This window comes from Megalobrama amblycephala, linkage group LG14 (assembly GCF_018812025.1).
Source record: "Megalobrama amblycephala isolate DHTTF-2021 linkage group LG14, ASM1881202v1, whole genome shotgun sequence".
Classification (NCBI taxonomy): Eukaryota; Metazoa; Chordata; class Actinopteri; order Cypriniformes; family Xenocyprididae; genus Megalobrama; species Megalobrama amblycephala.
In genome coordinates, this window is record NC_063057.1 from 28,753,552 (window position 1) to 28,773,958 (window position 20,407).

Here is a 20,407-nt window from a genome sequence, read left to right on the forward strand (position 1 = left end):
TGCACCAAGAATGGAACTGGGGCAGGGTGCTGAGAACTAGCATGGTCATGCCTCGAGGGTTCAGGACACGGTGGAGGACTCCATTCAAGCACGACTCTCTCGGCAGCCCGGGAAAGTATAGCTGTCAGCTCCAGGTCAGGTTTGGTCAATGTTACAGTCCCCGAAGGGGGTAACGCAGGTGAATCTTCATCCCCAGAAGAACCAAGCTCACCCTCCGATGCAGCAATCGACATCTGCCACAGCCCCAAAGGTAACAACTGGTACCCCACGAGAGGGACCAAAGCGCTCCTGAGGAAGCTCTACAGCTTGCGGATTGCTGGAGGAGTGAGGGACCCACAGAGATTGGTTACTCGACAGGGAAGCTCTCACTGTGATCCTTAGGTCACCTGGGCTCTTAGCCGAAATAGCCCTCTTCTGGTGTCCACCAGAAGCAGAACTAGATTGGGGACTCCACCTTGTTTGAGGTATTGGAGTCTCAACCGCAAAACTGCGATGGTCATCTTCGCATAGTGGGTGCATGATTCGTGCCTAATTCCCAGACACATCGTGACTGTCAGACGGAGCCAGGTAACAACCGCATCCAGAAATACACAAGTAGAATGCCATCTTTACAAAAGCACTCTTTTAGGGAAATAAGCTCTCTCTCTGGTGCTGAAGCGCAGAGGGGAAATGGCCATGGCACAACAAATAGGAAAAAGTGCAGCCCGTTGTGTGCTCTCACTCATAGAAGACACAACCTCACTCAGGCTGATCAAACAGGGATGTCATTAAGGTTCACCTCTCTGAAAAATGCTGCGATATCAGCTGTTTGTTTGAATGAAGAGATTGTGACCACCACTGCTTCCCAAAAAGAAGACTTGTTGAAGAACACACAAAATAAATTGCGGAGCTGGAACAATAGAACCGCTCGGCTCCGAAGTGAAAAGCTGTGCAATGCACCTGCTGTTCATTAAATACCCACACTGCAGCGTAGCGCAACTGATCTCGCATTCTAATGTACACTGGCTCGTTTTAGATACATTCAAAGTAGACAGGTCTCTCTAGCAAGATCTCAATTTGTCGGTTCAGTGATGAGTCTCGACAGCAGCTATGAATAATGATAATTCGTTCATACTGTGCCGGTTTGTTTCGTTTTTAGAGTGATTATTTATTCTACAGTGACAACAACATAGTCTTATGATCTTTGTGTAAACAATTTCTACAAAATTACATGACAACAATAAAAATTAATCCGAGCTATAAGGTTCAGTGTGTCCTTTGAGCACACTACTATGATGTTAACACTCCAAACACTTACAGCTTTGCAAGTCCGATTTATTCGATTGAATCGGTTTGTTTTAAACAGTCCTCTCTCATATGTAGCTTATGTAGTTCAATTCATTCTAGTAAATCACCTTGATTGAAAGGTTCACAGATTTGAGTCCATTATGGCATTGTAGGTCTTTTTTGTGTATGTCTAATTAATTATTCCAGTTAAATATTCTAGCAATATTCCATTTTTTCTTTTGTTGTTGTTGTTATATTTAGTATAAATATATTGTTTATTCTAAATATAACTAACACAGTATCATAAACAAACATTTACATTATTGAATATAATAATGTCTGTGCTAGTGATCAAAATAGAGTAGGCCTAAAGTAATTTAATGCTTCAAATAAAGATTGTATCAATTACATCATTACACCCAGAGCCGTCGCAAATGCTGTACGAAGCGTGCAACTGCACAGGACCTCGCGCTTTAGGGGGCCTCGCGAAATTTAATGAAGTTATCACAAATTGATCGCTGCCCAGGATTGAAAAGGATTTCAGAGAATAGAATTTATTGTAATGCATTTGCAAATTATATTTTTTATTTTTAAATATGCACACATTCACTCTTAATTATATGCCTAATATGCCAAAAACAGCTCTGCTTTTCTTACATTCAAACGAATAACATTAAACAGTCACGTAAATTATATAAATTAAGTTCAAAATCAAAAGGGCAACATTTGACAAAAAAGTTGTGGATTGCTGTTGGTCATTTAACATTTTTGTTGTAAAACAGTTGACATTTATTATGTTATTCATTATGTTTAGCTAGCCTTTACCTTACCTTGAACTCTTGCTATATTTTAAAGTATCATGCTGGAATTCACACTGTTAGACAACCAAAACACACCAGCCTAAAAATGTAACATTTTAATTTTTTCAACATGCAGAGCGATACAGTGCAACAGAGCAGCATCAAGAATATCAAATATTGTCCCCCTCAATGTCTATTGATAAGCCTATTGCATTAATTGAAACAGCATAGCATCAAACAACGATTTCATTCAAAAACGTTCAATTCAAGAGTAAAATCTCCATCCATTACTAAAATTTCATACTTAAAAACAATTATCCTGCCTATCTTAAAAAAGTTTAAACCACTTACAGCACTGCATAGATGTGATAATTAGGATGCCTTTACTGCAGTTATTAATGGTGTTGTCCTGATTCTCTGTAACTCTTATTCTTGAGTCTGTCTGAGACTGACATCTAGTGGACGTTTTATGATCTGTGACTTTACAGACTAGCAGAGATCTGCACACGTCACTCAAACACAGAACCAGGAAGCAGGAATCACACAAGTTCAGAGAAACTGAAACTGAAGTGAAGTTAAGCTGTTGTGTCTTTGTATTGATCCAGTAAAATGGCAGAAGCCAGAATTTCACAGGATGAGTTCACGTGTCCAGTGTGTCTGGATCTCCTGAAGGATCCAGTGGCCATTCCCTGTGGGCACAGTTACTGTAAGATCTGTATTACAGGCTGCTGGGATCAGGAGAATCAGATGAGAGTCTACAAATGCCCTCAGTGCAGACAGACCTTCAGTCCAAGACCTGCTTTAGCTAAAAACACCATGCTGGCTGAAGTGGTGGAGAAACTGAAGAACATTAAAATTTCTGCTGACTGTTACGCTGGAGCTGGAGATGTGCAGTGTGACGTCTGTACTGGAAGAAAACACAAAGCTGTCAAGGCCTGTCTGGTGTGTCTAATCTCTTACTGTCAAAATCACCTTGAACAACATGAGAGTTTATTTAAAGTAAAGAGACACAATCTGACTGAAGCCACTGGACGACTGCAGGAGATGATCTGCCAGAAACATGAAAAGATCCTTGAGGTTTTCTGCCGCACTGATCAGAAGTGTATATGCCTGCTTTGTACGATGGATGAACATAAAAACCACGACACTGTATCAGCTGCAGCACAGAGGACAGAGAAACAGGTATGAAATATATAAACCTGATTCCAAAAAAGTTGGGACACTGTACAAATTGTGAATAAAAAAGGAATGCAATAATTTACAAATCTCATAAAATTATATTTTATTCGCAATAGAATAGAGATAACATATAAAATGTTGAAAGTGAGACATTTTGAAATGTCATACCAAATATTGGCTCATTTTGGATTTCATGAGAGCTACACATTCCAAAAAAGTTGGGACAGGTAGCAATAAGAGGCCGGAAAAGTTAAATGTACATATAAGGAACAGCTAGAGGACCAATTTGCAACTTATTAGGTCAATTGGCAACATGATTGGGTATAAAAAGAGCCTCTCAGAGTGGCAGTGTCTCTCAGAAGTCAAGATGGGCAGAGAATCACCAATTCCCCCAATGCTGTGGCGAAAAATAGTGGAGCAATATCAGAAAGGAGTTTCTCAGAGAAAAAATGCAAAGAGTTTGAAGTTATCATCATCTACAGTGCATAATATCATCCAAAGATTCAGAGAATCTGGAACAATCTCTGTGCGTAAGGGTCAAGGCCGGAAAACCATACTGGATTCCCATGATCTTCGGGCCCTTAGACGGCACTGCATCACATACAGGAATGCTACTGTAATGGAAATCACAACATGGGCTCAGGAATACTTCCAGAAAACACTGTCAGTGAGCACAATCCACCGTGCCATTCGCCGTTGCCGGCTGAAACTCTATAGGTCAAAAAAGAAGCCATATCTAAACATGATCCAGAAGCGCAGGCGTTTTCTCTGGGCCAAGGCTCATTTAAAATGGACTGTGGCAAAGTGGAAAACTGTTCTGTGGTCAGACAAAATAAAAATTTGAAGTTCTTTTTGGAAAACTGGGACGCCATGTCATCCGGACTAAAGAGGACAAGGACAACCCAAGATGTTATCAGCGCTCAGTTCAGAAGCCTGCATCTCTGATGGTATGGGGTTGCATGAGTGCGTGTGGCATGGGCAGCTTACACATCTGGAAAGGCACCATCAATGCTGAAAGGTATATCCAAGTTCTAGAACAACATATGCTCCCATCCAGACGTCATCTCTTTCAGGGAAGACCTTGCATTTTCCAACATGACAATGCCAGACCACATACTGCATCAATTACAACATCATGGCTGCGTAGAAGAAGGATCCGGGTACTGAAATGGCCAGCCTGCAGTCCAGATCTTTCACCCAATGAAAACATTTGGCGCATCATAAAGAGGAAGATGTGACAAAGAAGACCTAAGACAGTTGAGCAACTAGAAGCCTGTATTAGACAAGAATGGGACAACATTCCTATTCCTAAACTTGAGCAACTTGTCTCCTCAGTCCCCAGATATTTGCAGACTGTTATAAAAAGAAGAGGGGATGCCACACAGTGGTAAACATGGCCTTGTCCCAACTTTTGTGTTGATGTCCTTAAATTTAAAATCAACTTATTTTTCCCTTAAAATAATACATTTTCTCAGTTTAAACATGTGATATGTCATCTATGTTGTATTCTGAATAAAATATTGAAATTTGAAACTTCCACATCATTGCATTCTGTTTTTATTCACAATTTGTACAGTGTCTCAACTTTTTTGGAATCAGGTTTGTAAACTAGACACTGATGAAATAATGTTGATATTATTTATACTGGCACCTATATGATCAGATAACATCATTCACACTGCAGGCTTCAGCAGAAGTGAACAGTAGCTGCTGGACTTTCACTGCTGAGTGTATCTGTGGTCCATATTGTACTTAACAGAAAATATGGTGAAATGCACCATAAACATTTATCAACGCAAACCTTTTTACAAATCTCTTCACATGATGATATAGTGACAGCTGTATAAATTGACATCTCTGTTATTGGTTTGTGCTGCAGAAGCAGCTGAAGAAGACGCAGAGGTCATTCCAGCAGAGGATCCAGCAGAGAGAGAAAGATCTTCAGCAGCTGAGAGAGGCTGTGGAGTCTCATAAGGTGAGTCTGGAGAAGAAGAGAAGTTTGAGAAGTCTCAGTCAGGACTCACTGAAGCCACTGTGTGATTGTGATGTGTGTCCTAACAGCGCTCTGCACAGACAGCAGTGGAGGACAGTGAAGGATCTTCACTGAGCTCATCCGCTCCATCGAGAGAAGCCGCTCTGAGAGCCACACAGCGGATCAGAGATCAGGAAAAGACTGCAGTGAGTCGAGCTGAAGGACGACTGGAGCGACTGCAGCAGGAGATCAATGATCTGAGGAGGAGAGACGCTGAGCTGGAGCAGCTTTCACACACACAGGATCACATCCATTTCCTGCAGGTAACAGAGATCTAGAAGAACAGGATCATAGTGGACTTGAGCAAGAAACTCACAGAGAAACATTTCATGAGAGCAGAATGAGCCATTGACTGAAGTGTTGATCTGTGTGTTCGGTTATTATATAATCATCAGTCAGACTCTTATCTGATCATCTTTTGACAGAGACACACTTACAAATGCAGTTCAGTACAAAATGCAAATTTTGAGTAATGTTCACTAAAGTTGCATCAGATGATCTTTAAACCTGATAAAATTTATATCTATTTCTATAATTGTTTTTCTTTTAACACTTAAATTGTTTTATTGAAAATTAAATTATCCCAACTCCAAGCATATGTTAAATTGTTTAGTAATACTACTTCACATTCTAAATTAAATGAATGAAAACAAAAATATTACATATTAATGCCTTTTTGTCATGAAAATATGAATTTAGCAAATTTTACAAAATTTTTAAAAATGTGGTCGTAACCAACCAAACATTTGTGTAATTTTGCTGTTGCTGTCCTTTATTTTTTAAATATATCATTTCAAAACACACAAAATATTTGGATTCATGTTAATATTTCTAATATGTTTTAAAAAAACATGTCTTTTTTTAAGCTAATATTGATCTTAAATGTTCTTAGCCTGTGGTAAATGTTTGAATCAAGTGCAGCTTATTTATGTTACCATGGTAACGGGCATTGAGGCACTCACTGGCGCCCCCTCCAGCTGGTGGGACACTAGACAAACGCCTAGTTCACCTGTGCCTCGAAACGTCCCTGAATGTCAACATTAATCTGTTACATTTATGTTACTTTCAGATGTTTGATCATCAGGTGTTTTCTAGAAAATTCACATATAGTGTAAGTGTCAAACGCTAGAACTTACAGCTCTAACAAGATATAATGAATATGAGAAGAATGAAGCTGATGCTGTGAAAGTGCTGGATTGAGGAGAGTTACTAAAGATCAACAAGAGCTGCTCAAATCTGACAGCAGTGCAGGTTATTGTCTGAAGTGTGGAGGTGATGAACTTTGATTTCTGTTTTCTGTAGAGTTTCCAGTCTCTCTCAGCTCCTCCTGAATCTACAGATGTAAATGACATCACTGCTGAGTGTATCTGTGCTCCATATTGTACTTAACAGAAAATATGGTGAAATGCACCGTAAACATTTATCAACGCAAACCTTTTTACAAATCTCTTCACATGATGATATAGTGACAGCTGTATAAATTGACATCTCTGTTATTGGTTTGTGCTGCAGAAGCAGCTGAAGAAGACACAGAGGTCATTCCAGCAGAGGATCCAGCAGAGAGAGAAAGATCTTCAGCTGCTGAGAGAGGCTGTGGAGTCTCATAAGGTGAATCTGGAGAAGAAGAGAAGTTTGAGAAGTCTCAGTCAGGACTCACTGAAGCCACTGTGTGATTGTGATGTGTGTCCTAACAGCGCTCTGCACAGACAGCAGTGGAGGACAGTGAAAGGATCTTCACTGAGCTCATCCGCTCCATTGAGAGAAGAGATCAGGAAAATACTGCAGTGAGTCGAACTGAAGGACGACTGGAGCGACTGGAGCAGGAGATCAATGATCTGAGGAGGAGAGACGCTGAGCTGGAGCAGCTTTCACACACACAGGATCACATCCATTTCCTGCAGGTAACAGAGATCTAGAAGAACAGGATCATAGTGGACTTGAGCTAGAGACTCACAGAGAAACATTTCATGAGAGCAGAATGAGCCGTTGACTGAAGTGTTGATCTGTGTGTTCGGTTATTATATAATCATCAGTCAGACTCTTATCTGATCATCTTTTGACAGAGACACACTTACAAATGCAGTTCAGTACAAATTGCAAATTTTGAGTAATGTTCACTAAAGTTGCATCAGATGATCTTTAAAGCTGATAAAATTTATATCTATTTCTATAATTGTTTTTCTTTTAACACTTAAATTGTTTTATTGAAAATTAAATTATCCCAACTCCGAGCATATGTTAAATTGTTTAGTAATACTACTTCACATTCTAAATTAAATGAATGAAAACAAAAATATTACATATTAATGCCTTTTTGTCATGAAAATATGAATTTAGCAAATTTTACAAATATTTTTAAAAATGTGGTCGTAACCAACCAAACATTTGTGTAATTTTGCTGTTGCTGTCCTTTATTTTTTAAATATATCATTTCAAAACACACAAAATATTTGGATTCATGTTAATATTTCTAATATGTTTTAAAAAAACATGTCTTTTTTTAAGCTAATATTGATCTTAAATGTTCTTAGCCTGTGGTAAATGTTTGAATCAAGCGCAGCTTATTTATGTTACCATGGTAACGGGCATTGAGGCACTCACTGGCGCCCCCTCCAGCTGGTGGGACACTAGACAAACGCCTAGTTCACCTGTGCCTCGAAACGGCCCTGAATGTCAACATTAATCTGTTACATTTATGTTACTTTCAGATGTTTGATCATCAGGTGTTTTCTAGAAAATTCACATATAGTGTAAGTGTCAAACACTAGAACTTACAGCTCTAACAAGATATAATGAATATGAGAAGAATGAAGCTGATTCTGTGAAAGTGCTGCATTGAGGAGAGTTACTAAAGATCAACAAGAGCTGCTCAAATCTGACAGCAGTGCAGGTTATTGTCTGAAGTGTGGAGGTGATGAACTTTGATTTCTGTTTTCTGTAGAGTTTCCAGTCTCTCTCAGCTCCTCCTGAATCTACAGATGTAAATGACGATCCCTTCAGTTCTCTCTCCTCTTTTGATGGCGTGAGAGAATCTGTCCGTCAGCTGAGAGACAAACTGGAGGATTTCTGCAAAGAGGAGCTCAAGAAGATCTCTGACAGAGGTAAAGTCCTGGAGATTCATCTGCTCTCAGAAATGATCCTCCATCATCTCATATCATGTAGATCAGGCATGGGCAACTGTCCTGCAGAGTTTAGCTCCAACCCTAATCAAACACCTGAACAAGCTAATCAACTTCTTAGGATTACTAGAAAGCTGCAGACAGGTGAGTTTTATCATGGTTGGATCTAAACCCTGCCGGACAGTGGCCCTTCAGGACCGAAATTGCCCATCCCTTGTAGATCATCCAATTAGAATTGTCTTAGAAACGGATGCAGGGAACATTTTCCCTTGACATGATAATCACACTCTTTATGTCTGTTGATTTCCAGGCACTTTCCCCAACATTGTTCCCAGGACCAGGAACGACTTCCTACAATGTAAGTCACTAAGAAAACAAGCAGAAAAACTCACTGAGTGTGTTCATGTTCTTCCTGTAGAAGGAGAAAGAAAACATGACAGAAGAGTTTTAGAGTTGATCATGTAAATGATGATTTGCACAGGATATCTGGTAAACTGTACTGAGACACTGATGAAATATTGAACATGAAGAGTTCAGATACATAAAAAGATAAGATTGATCATTCCTGATTCGGATGTCTTTTATCTCCATCAGATTCTCATCAGTTCATTCTGGATCTGAACACAGTGAATAAACGCCTCCGTCTGTCTGAGAGGAACAGAGTGATTACTGTCACTGACACAGATCAGTCGTATCCTGATCATCTAGACAGATTTGATATATGTCAGGTGTTGTGTAGAGAGAATGTAAGTAATCAACACTGTTACTGGGAGGTTGAGTGGAGTGGAGATGTGTCTATATCAGTGTCATATAAGAGCATCAGCAGGAAGGGACGGGGTCGTGACTGTTTGTTTGGATATAATGATCAGTCCTGGAATTTGATCTGCTCTTCCTTCAGTTACTCATTCTGGCACAATAACATAGTGACTAAATTCCCTGTAAAGTCCATCCGATGCAGGAGAATAGGAGTGTATGTGGATCACAGTGCAGGAACTCTGTCCTTCTACAGCGTCTCTGGAGACACAATGATCCTCATCCACACAGTCCAGACCACATTCACTCAACCACTCTATCCTGGGTTTAGGGTTGGTTATAAATCATCAGTAAAACTGTGTTGATAAATTAGAAAAGACTATTGTAGGACCAAAATCAGTTCAAATGGAATAATTAATTTATAGTCATTTAGTTCACGACCGACCAATCGAATCATCCAGCGTTCATCTGCTCGGGCCTTAATAAGCTCTTGTAGTGGATATGAATATCTACTATTGTGAAAACACTAATTAGAGTGCGGTAACTTTAAGATCGACAGTTTAAGACATTTAAATTTTACTTTTTTGTTACTAGTTCTTGTGATGTGACTATTTATACTTAGGTGTTTGTCCCACCTCTGAGAGGCGTTCTGGCCAATCAGATATCGTCTTGGTTCAAAAGGTGGCTTTTCTCCGCCCCAAATCATAAAATAAGCATTATTTCTCTGGAATTGCCGGCTTTGGCAGAGAATACTGTTTAGGCATAATTTCTATTAAATGGAATAATGATACATTTTACACAGATTGTTTGGAACAATATGATGCAGTCGTAAAAACAGTCTCTGTGAGTTTTTCTGTATGTTAGGTCACTCAGAAAAACAACATGGTCTGAATTGTCTCTGTCTCTTTTAAACTGGAGATCAAAGACACTTTATCTTCTGGTGACCATTTGGTTTCTACAAATGGCTAAAAAGTTTGCCACCTCTCCTTCAGTCAGGAAGCATGGGGGTCATAAAAGTACCTAGCAGGGGTTTTCTGTAGACAGACTGGAGCCAAAAATTAGATTCTCTGAGCTTGGGTTTCTGGAATTATGATTTGAAAGAATCAACTGAATGATTCATTTGACTGGTTTGTCCACAGTTCCTACACTGTAGAGAGGTTATACCCATAATACTTTCATTATTTCATTACATTAAGTCTTCATTCCTGGGGGGTAGTGGTCAATGCTACAACACATCCGAGATCCGAGTTCGAGACCTGGCTTGAACTAGGCTAAACAGTATTGCTATTTTTAAGGTAAAGTCTTGGGACAATAGGCCTAGCCTATTTATTTATTACAGGTGTTTATTACAGGTGTTTATTGGTGAAATTTTATGTAAAATGAGGAATACAGAATCTTATTCTTGCAATATTTTACATTTGTTTTGCCAAATAGGTTGCTGTGTATGATTTAAAAAAAATGGAAATAGTTCAAGTTAAGAACAGAAGTTTTTCTTTTTGTCTCTCTCGCCAACACGTTAGATTTCAATTTCCTTGTCAAGTCAAGTCACCTTTATTTATATAGAGCTTTTTACAATGAAGATTGTGTCAAAGCAGCTTTACAGTGATAACTGGTAAATAATTTTGGCTGCACAGTTAATTTAGTTCATTCATCTATACATCGACTCTGAAGAAAACAGTGATGTCATCGTCCAGCTCAGTTCAGTTCTCATACAATGGTGTCGATGCAGGGAGATCAAAAACATTGTTGAATATCAGGTGTCCCCAACTAAGCAAGCCAGAGGCGACAGCAGCAATGAACCCAAACTCCATCAGGTGACAAAATGGAGAAAAAAAACAACCAGGATCAGTCGGGGGGGCCAGTTCTCATCTGGCCTTTAGTGAACAGTGCTTGATTATGATTCAGGCAGCTCTACAGGTCATAAGTCAGACTGGGATTACAACAGTCAAAATATTTAATCTAGTTCCATCTAGTTAAAGATCGTATTCATCACGCCGTTATGGGACGACGGTATCTGTCTTCCTCGCTGACGCACGATTCACACCTTTTTGCTATTGTCCTGCACCCCCACCGTGAACCTACTTAACTCTCCCAACCCCAATATCTGAGCATCTGAGACTACAAACAAGAGTCTCAAAAGAACAATTCAGACTTAAATGACTATTCTATTAGCCTAATTAAATATTTTAAAGTGTATAGATAATGAAGGAATTAGTCTAAATCATTTACATGTTGTTTTATTTTTGTCATAAAAGTTTATTAATTGTTAAATATTTCATTATTCAATAATTAAAGAATTCAAACAGAATCAGATGCATTACCTGATCAGTTTACTCCGCTTTACTATGCCAGCTTTTCCCAAACAAAACGAAATGGTACAGACCCACTCATGTTCTTTATCACCCTAGGCAGACACTTCACAAACTCACCGTGAACAACATTTTCGACCCAATAAATAGCCTGAATTTTAGAGGGATCATGGGATTCTTCCAATTGTGTGAAAGTTTTTTTTTTATGGATTACGAAAATAAAATGCTGAAATACAATTAATTATTAATTGAACATATTTAATAAAAGTTTTCATAGAAATTGATAATCATGGGATGCCAACCCAGGTGAAAAAAGTACATTTTTATAATATACTTAAATTGCTCTATTTTCGTGCACTAATTTTGTACTTAATATACTAAAAGCTCTTCTTTAGTACTACATAATATAATCTTAAGAACATCAAAGTGTACTCAACTGTGGTATTTTGAGACAGCATGAAATATGCTGCAGGAAATAACAGTTCCCAACACAATAATGTTTATGTTGCACTTTTATTTATTTAACTCCTTGCTATCCGCAACACAACAACATTTTAAACATGTTACAGTATGTCTGATGAAAAATGAAGGGGGAAAGGGGGAAAAAACTATATATAAAGGGTGAAAAAAAATATATAAAGGGGGAAAAAAAGGATTTTAATAAATAAAATATATTCTTTCTGTGGCTTCCTGATTTCAATTTACAATTATATTTTAGTGACTACAAGCTGTTTTATTTTAATGAACAGATTCAAATATAATTTATGGGTATGTTTACATGACAACATTGTACTAAATATTGTGTAACAGTCACTTAACGGTCACCAGCATTTACAGTAATTCTGGGTAGAATGAGAACTGTGCAAGTGCATAGATAATGCATAGAAGTGAAAGGTGAGCAAGAGAACTCTTTCTTACTCTTTCTTGGTGTATTTGTGTACTTTCTCTCACTCAATCCCCATGTATGTGGATGAGTGTGACATTTAAGTCATTTTATTAAATCTGGGGAAAATACGCCAACTCTTGTCTCTTGTGTATTTTTTCTTCCGACACCACATATTGTTTTTCTCTCTGGGCAACAGAATATTTTAACTTTACATTACAAATTACACTGTTCAGATTGCAGCCATATCACCCTATAGACCAAGACTGGTTGCCCACTGAAGCTAAGCAGGGTTGAGCCTGGTGGTCAATACCTGGATAGGAGACTTCCTGTGAAAACGTCGCGGGTTACTGGTGTAACCCTTGTTCCCTGAATAAGGGAATGAGACACTACGTCGAATGACGTTATGGGAACACTCTGCGTGATTGCATCATGAAGCACTTCTGTATCCAACCAATGATGAGACGAGACGTCAGAGGCGGGTGACGTCATGGATCAGGAAACTATAAAGCATGCCCAGAACAAAGAACGCTAGCTTCTGGATTATGGCTGAAGCAAGACGCTCATAGGTACGCTGGGGGTACGGCAACGTGACGTAGCGTCTCGTTCCCTTATTCAGGGAACAAGGGTTACACCAGTAACCCGAGACGTTTCCTTTCATGGGAACTATCGACGCTACATCGAATGACGTTATGGGAACGCTATCCCAACTACGCCGTATCACCAAGTGCCTGTCTGTGATCTTGTAGACAGAACCGAGGAACGTGTGCTGGGATGACCATCCAGCTGCATCACATATATCATTCAATGACACTCCTGACATTAATGCCTTAGAAGCCGCCATACCCCTGGTGGAATGAGCACAGGACAGCTAAAGGACATGGCTGTCCAGACACTCCATAGGCAAGTGAGATGGCCTCGACCACCCACTTGCTCATCCTCTGCTTAGATGCTGGGCCCCCCTTCTTAGGGGACCCATAACATACAAACAATTGATCTGTTTTCCACCACAGGGCAGCTCTGTGGACATATGCATCCAAAGCCCTAACTGGGCAAAGCAGATTACGTTTCTCCTGATCCGAATTTACAAAAGGAGGAGGACAGAAAGCCTGAAGTACTATAGGACCTGAGACGTTGGTGGGGACCTTTGGCACATAGCCAGGTCTAGTGTGTAGGAAAGCCTTCACCATACCAGGCACAAATTCCAGACACGAAGGAGCAACCGACAATGCTTGTAAATCTCCTATTCTTTTAAGAGACGAGATTGCCAACAGAAATATCGTTTTTAGAGTAAGGAACTTCTCCGATACCTCTTCTAGTGGTTCGAAGGGAGCCTCAGCTAAACCTTTTAAAACTATAGCCAAGTCCCAAGTAGGAGTTCTTGTACACACTACAGGCCTCAGCCTCCGCGTGCCACGAAGGAAGCATATGACAAGGGGGTCTCGACCCACCGAGGAGTCCCCTATAGGAACATGATAAGCAGAAATGGCTGCTATATAAACCTTCAAAGTTGAAGGAGATAAACCTTCCAAGAATTTCTCTTGGAGGAACTGAAGCACAAGGCTGATAGATGACTGGACAGGGTCCACATTACGTTGACTACACCATGTAGAAAACAATTTCTATTTATAGGTATACAGCTTCCTCGGGGGAGCTCTGGAATGAAGAATGGTCTCCACAACCTCGGTTGGGAGACCGGAATCTATGAGCCTTGCCCCCTCAGAGGCCAGGCCCACAGCTTCCATAATTCTGGGCGGGGATGGAGTATCGTGCTGCCCGCTTGAGACAGGAGATCCTGCCTGAGAGGAAGCTCCTTATGAGAGCCGTCTAATAGAGATATTAGGTTTGCAAACCAAATCCTCGTTGGCCAGTACGGGGCCACCAATATTAGGCTGACCCCTTCCTGGCGTACTTTTTCCAGAACCGGGAGCAGAGCGACCGGGGGAAATGCATACAGACATAGCCTCAGCCACGTCTGCAGCATGGCATCCAGACCCAGGGGTGCTGGATGCGAGAGGGAGTACCACAGTGGACACTGAGTTGTCTCTCCCGAAGCAAATAGGTCTACTTCCGCTTGACCAAAATTTTTCCAAATGAGCTTCACCACCTCTGTGTGGAGTCTCCATTCCCCGGGCCTCGGCCCCTGCCTCGACAGGGCGTCTGCTCCCACATTTAGATGCCCAGGAATATTTGCTGCTCTCAGTGAGAGGAGCTTTCCCTGGGCCCACAGGAGGATCCGACGGGCCAAGTTGCAAAGTCGGGGAGACCGCAGACCCCCCGATGGTTTGTATATGAGACCACCGTCGTGTTGTCCGTGCGGACCAACACGTGATGGTCCCTCAGGTCTGGGAGGAAGTGTTTCAATGAAAGAAATACCGCCATCATCTCCAGCCGATTTATGTGCCAGGAGAGCTGATGGTCCCCCCCAAAGATCCTGAGCTGAGAGACCACTCATGATCGCCCCCCAGCCCGTGAGGGAAGCATCTGTCGTAAGCATTATGCGACGACAAGAAGTCCCCAACACAGGTCCCTGGGACAGGTAACCAAGGATTTTTCCACATGACCAGAGCACGAAGGCATCGCCGCGTGACTTTGATCATGCGAAAAGGATTTCCCCTCGGAGAAAACCCCTTGGTCCTGAGCCACCACTGTAAAGGTCTCATGTGCAGAAGGCCAAAAGGTATCACGTTGGACGCAGCTGCCATAAGACCCAACAGTCTCTGAAACTGTTTTACAGTGAGTGACTGGCCTAACTTCTGTCAGGACCACTATCGTCAAATATGATAGATAATGCATAGAGTTTGTATTGGCGGTATGGTTCTGTTCTGGGCAAGAACTCCCTGCGCATCCATGCAGCCTAGCATGGATAAGAGCAGGGAGAGCAGCAATAAACCCCCTAGGGTAAACAGAACAGGACCAACATGCAGATATCATTAAATGTCATGATTTAACGTACACATATTCGAGAATTAGTCTGATTCAGGGGAAATAATAAGGCCAATCCTGACTGAAGAGAGGAGGAGCTGGGGATGGAGGAGGGTAATTTGCTCCTGAGAATGCAATAGCTGCTGATAATACTGAGGAGCTTATATATAGATGCCGTAATAGGCGTTGTATTCCTATAGGTAGATGCAAGTCACCTGGGAGTCAGCTGATGCAAGCTTGACTGATGTGACCTGCCAGAACTGACACTAACGCTAGATTTTACCCCATTCACGGCCCCGAGAATGGAACTCACACGAGCAGGGGATAGATATGCCTGCATCGTGGTGGAGTCCCAAACTACCCCTAAGTAGTTAGTAATTTGACGAAGGGAAGAACCTTGTATTGGTAAGCTTCGTCCCCCAAAAGCAAACCTGAGGAACTTCCTGTGAGAAGGATGGATGGATACATGAAAGTATGCGTCTTTCAGGTCTATCGCCACAAACCAGTCCTCGGACCTGATTTGTGGAATAATCTGTTTGAGTGTAAGCATTTTGAACTTCAACTTTCGTACAGATCGATTTAACACATGTAAATCTATGATCGGACACAAATCTCCATCCTTCTTTGGAACAATGAAGTAGCGGCTGTAAAAGCCTGACATTTTGCTGGGAGGAGGAACCCTTTCTATAGCTCCTTTTTACAAAAGCGTCATAACCTCTTGTTCCATAACCAGAGACTGCTCTGGGGCCACCACTGTGGGAAGAACCCTATTAAACCTGGGCGGTCGAGAACCGAACTGTATTTTGTAACCCTGTTCTACCATGAGCAGCACCCATTTCGAAATGTTCGGGAGACGTTTCCATTCTTCCATAAATTCTACTAAGGGAACCAGTCTCTCAAAACTGGCCTCTGGTGTTTTTTGAGTACTTGGCTCGTTGGTCTGACCCGGTGCACCGGTAGACAAACGAATCAAGTGACAACCGACCCTCCTCGGAGGATCGGTGGAGACCGCTGCGCCCTGACATACACTGGGTGGCAGGGTTGGCAGAACGGCCCCCTGAGGGTGCCGAAGGGGGACGGACACTTGATATTTTAATATCTAACCCCTCCGGAGAGGGCTGCCCTCATAAGTCCTTGACTGCTGGCATCAGGACTTCTTCTTTGAAGCCTTCCGTGAAATAATGACGGTCCTCAGATCCGTCTTACCCCCAGAAGGCTTCTCCTGTGCTGACCGCCCCGGTCCCCAAGCTCTCCGCAGGGGAGCACGGGTGGCCACACTGGCTTTCTGCTGCGCTCTGTGCGCCGAGGAGCCGGCTATCGGCCGAGACTGCTCCTGCTCAGCAGCCTTGGGGGGATGAGCGCGGCGGGGAAGAAATCTTTGGAAGGCCGCTGATTGTTTACGTGACTCCTGGAACCTATCGATGACAGAGGATACTGCATCACAGAATAGGCCCACAGGAGACAGCGGTGCATCCATGAGGATGTTTTGTCTTTCTCCTTTATATCTGACAAATTGAGCCACAGGTCTCTCTCCGTGGCCACCATAGAGCGGCCGATTGATTTGGCCGTCTCCTTGGTGGCCCGAAGAGCTAGATCTGTCGCTTTTCTGAGCTCCTGTATGTACTCAAATGTCGCTTCCCCGCTTTCATCAATTTCCCCCAGCAGGTCAGCCTGGTAAGCTTGCAATATTGACGTAGTATGGAGGCAAGCTGCAGCCTGACCTGCTGCCGAATAAGCCTTGCCCACCAAGCCCTAAGTTGTTTTTAGAGGCTTAGTGGGCAATGTCGGGGTCTTGAGGGATGATGCAGACTCGGGCGAGAGATAGCTCGCAAGCGTCTCTTCAACCCGAGGCATCGCCCCATAGCCGTAGTGTTTCAGCCCCATGATGTTACTATATGTTGATGTTTGGGGGCTGAAAACACGGTACTGTACAGGTCTATTCCACGACCTCGACACCTCAGTGTGGAGGTCGGGAAGGAACGGCAGACCCCGACGCTGGGGTAGTGACCGTGCGGGGAGAAAACGCTCATCAAGTTTACTCTTTGGTTTCGTGTCGCTTCTCTCTGTGGGTCTATTTTTAACTTGTCGGCTGCCCTAGTCACCACCTCCAGCAGCTCCTCATAGGCTGGAGATGAGGATGGCGGGTCCTCATCTCCAGTCTCGACGCTCACCATGTCCACCTCCTCGGAGGAAGATATGTTGAGCGCTGGTGTCTCCCTCCGGGGGGAAGAAACCGCAGCACTTGCTTCCACCACCAAAGGAGAGACACTGGGTCTGGCAGGTAAGGGGAGCGATAGGGCTGGTCCCGTCTCTCCCCCCTCTGTCAGATCCATTTGTGATCCCCACGAATGCAGCTTCCACTGTGCCTCAGCAGCAGCGGGACCTGATCTGCGGGGAACACTCACCGCGGCACCCTCCTCAAAGAGCGCCCGGCGTGATCTTAGCACTCTGAGAGTGAGCCGCTCACAATGTACACAGACAGCTCCCTCAAGAGCTGCCTGTGCATGCTCAACTCCCATACAAACAACACACATCTCATGTGTGTCCCCACCCAAAATAAATCACGTGCAGGGAGGCACACTTGGTGAACTGCTGTTTGCTAAGTTTGTCTTTTTCCGCCATTTTATATATATATATATATATATATATATATATATATATCGTGTTGGTGTTTGAAACTCTTGTCCTCAGATGAAGAGATCACTGTGATAGCAACAGACAAACAACACTAAATAAGACAAACAAGATACAGATAGCGCTTGCTGAAGACAACAGAAGCTAGCGTTCTTTGTTCTGGGCATGCTTTATAGTTTCCTGGTCCGTGATGTCACCCGCCTCTGACGTCTCGTCTCATCATTGGTTGGATACAGAAGTGCTTCATGACGCAATCACGCAGAGTGTTCCCATAATGTCATTCGACGTAGCGTCGATAGTTCCCATGAAAGGGAACTAGGTTGCTGCTGGGAGAGGTGTTAGTGAGGCCAGCAGGGGGTGCACACCTTGTGGTCTGTGTGGGTCCTAACGCTCCATAGTGATGGGGAAACTATACTGTCCAAAAGCACCATACTTCGGATGAGACGTTAAACCGAGGTCCTGACTCTCTGTGCTCATTAAAAATCCCAGGATGTCCTTCGAAAAAAAGAGTAGGGGTTTGTAACGGTGGTACCCTAACTATAGGGATTTAATTGAAAAAAAAAAAAAAAAATAGGCAGAATTAAATCCATCAAAAGGATTTAAATTAACAGTTTAACCTGTTAGCCAGCACCCCCGCTTTTGGAAAATCCCAAGAAATGACATACCCAAACTAAAACAGATACAGTTCATGAACCCTTTGCACTAAAAGCCTAAGTATGGTCTCATTTGAAAGCAGACACTTTGCAGTTTATGGTAAAGTCATAATTAATTATTGTCAGAAAGAAGAAAATAGTTTAAAATAGCTTCAAATTTTTGAAAATTTTATGAAGTATCTTTATGGAAATAAAAGTGAAGTTGGCCTTTTAGCAATCTAAAAATGCACTACAGCTAAAGCTTTTTATTAAAAGTTTTTCAAGACCATGTCATGTGATTTTATATTGAAAAGACTAAAATGTTAACTGATGTTTATTGTCATCATCTAAGCATCTATTCAAGTGTATTGTCTCATTTGTTATGTGGTGCAAACTGCCCCATTCAGTTTCAGTCTCCCCTGAACACATTCACACCTCTCCAGCCTGCTTATGGCTCTATTATTGTTTTCTTTTGTCTATATTATAATTAGACTGATGTTCTATTCAAGATGATTGAATCCCTCATTTCTTTCACCAAACTTCTCACTTCACCTTGTTTGAAACTGTATCTAATGCCCTCCTTGAAAAAAAGAAAAAAATTCAGTAAGCTGTACAATTCAAAATTATTTATTTGCATTAGCTCAGAACAGGTGGATCTCTGGGCTCGTTAGCATGTTAGCTTAGCACACCAACAAAACACGACAATTTATAAGATTAAAACCAAGTTTTTGCTCCAAATGTACAAGTCGAGTGTTTTAAATAACCTTTTGTGATGTGATGTGGCTTCGGATCAAAAATCAGACAGAAAATATATCATTTTAGGCTATTCTGCACAATGAAAAAAGCTATCTCGATTAGCATTGCATTATAAATATAATTTACTATTATGAATACCTGACATGGCGTGAAGAACACAGATAAACCACATATCGTCACAATCGTGTTTTTATTACTTCCAAAAGTGTCGATTTGCACGTGATATACTGGATTATAGCATAGGAGTATATAGCATAGCATAGCAATGTCTGGACAACTGTTGTTAGTTCCTTTGAGGTCACATGATTTTCTCTTCTTTGTGTCATAACTCTTGGACTAAATGTGCACAGAGAGCGCCCTCCAGCTGCAGTATGAGTTGAAAACACAGTAGATCTGTGTATACAGCGTTAATATGATGACAACATTTCGGGTAAAAAATAATAAGTATTACTCCTCTGTATAGAAAATTCACATAAACGTATGAGAATCCATCAATTTTTCTCCAAATGTGCATGCTTTTAAGCTAAAAGCCCTGAGGGATGTTATTTTGTCGAGTTTTTTCATGACGATCTCATGGAGTTTTTTTTTCAATGGCTGAGGCTGACGCTCATATTTCAATGAAAAGGTAACGACTCAGTTTTTCATATTCATAACTCCCGACGCATATAAACAAATAACGGTCACTATACGATATTGAGAGTAAAATAAAGATTAAAAATTGAAGCTCGAGTCTTAGATCTTTTTAATGATGTATAGTTTGTCAGGGTAATTACATTACATTTAACAGTAAATTTGAGCTAATTTAAACAAAGAAGCTTCGGTGCGTCGGCGCACCAGTGATGGTTAACAGGTTAAAATATACTATATTGCCAAAGGTTTTGGGACGCCTGGGTTTAATATAGAGTTGGCCCAACCTTTGCAGCTATGACAGCCTCAACTCTTCTGGGAAGGCTTTTCACTTTCTCTGCTCTAATTCATCCCAAAGGTGTTCTGTCGGGTTGAAGTCAGGACTTGTCAAGTTCCTTCACACCAAACTCACTCATCCATGTCTTAATGGACCTTGCTTTGTGCACTTGCTTTTGTTCCTGTTCCAGGAAGGGGCCATCCCCAAACTGTTCC

General features: G+C 41.7%; 1 protein-coding gene across 1 annotated transcript; it reads left to right on the forward strand.

Annotated features, from left to right (window-relative positions):
- The first annotated feature begins 2,659 nt into the window (after window positions 1–2,659).
- Window positions 2,660–8,766, forward strand: LOC125244402 (E3 ubiquitin-protein ligase TRIM47-like). The gene is made up of 5 exons (XM_048154489.1): window positions 2,660–3,248; window positions 5,125–5,220; window positions 6,972–7,178; window positions 8,219–8,257; window positions 8,707–8,766. Exons 1-5 carry the CDS (start codon window positions 2,676–2,678, stop codon window positions 8,764–8,766), a joined length of 975 nt encoding a protein of 324 aa, XP_048010446.1. The 5' UTR covers window positions 2,660–2,675.
- The last annotated feature ends 11,641 nt before the right edge of the window (window positions 8,767–20,407 follow it).

Coding starts and splice junctions, on each gene's coding strand:
- LOC125244402 (XM_048154489.1), top strand. CDS start 2,676: ATGGCAGAAGCCAGAATTTCACAGGATGAGTTCACGTGTCCAGTGTGT. Junction 5,221..6,971: donor AGGCTGTGGAGTCTCATAAG/GTGAGTCTGGAG, acceptor GTGTCCTAACAG/CGCTCTGCACAGACAGCAGT. Junction 8,258..8,706: donor CTCCTCCTGAATCTACAGAT/GTAAATGACGAT, acceptor GTTGATTTCCAG/GCACTTTCCCCAACATTGTT.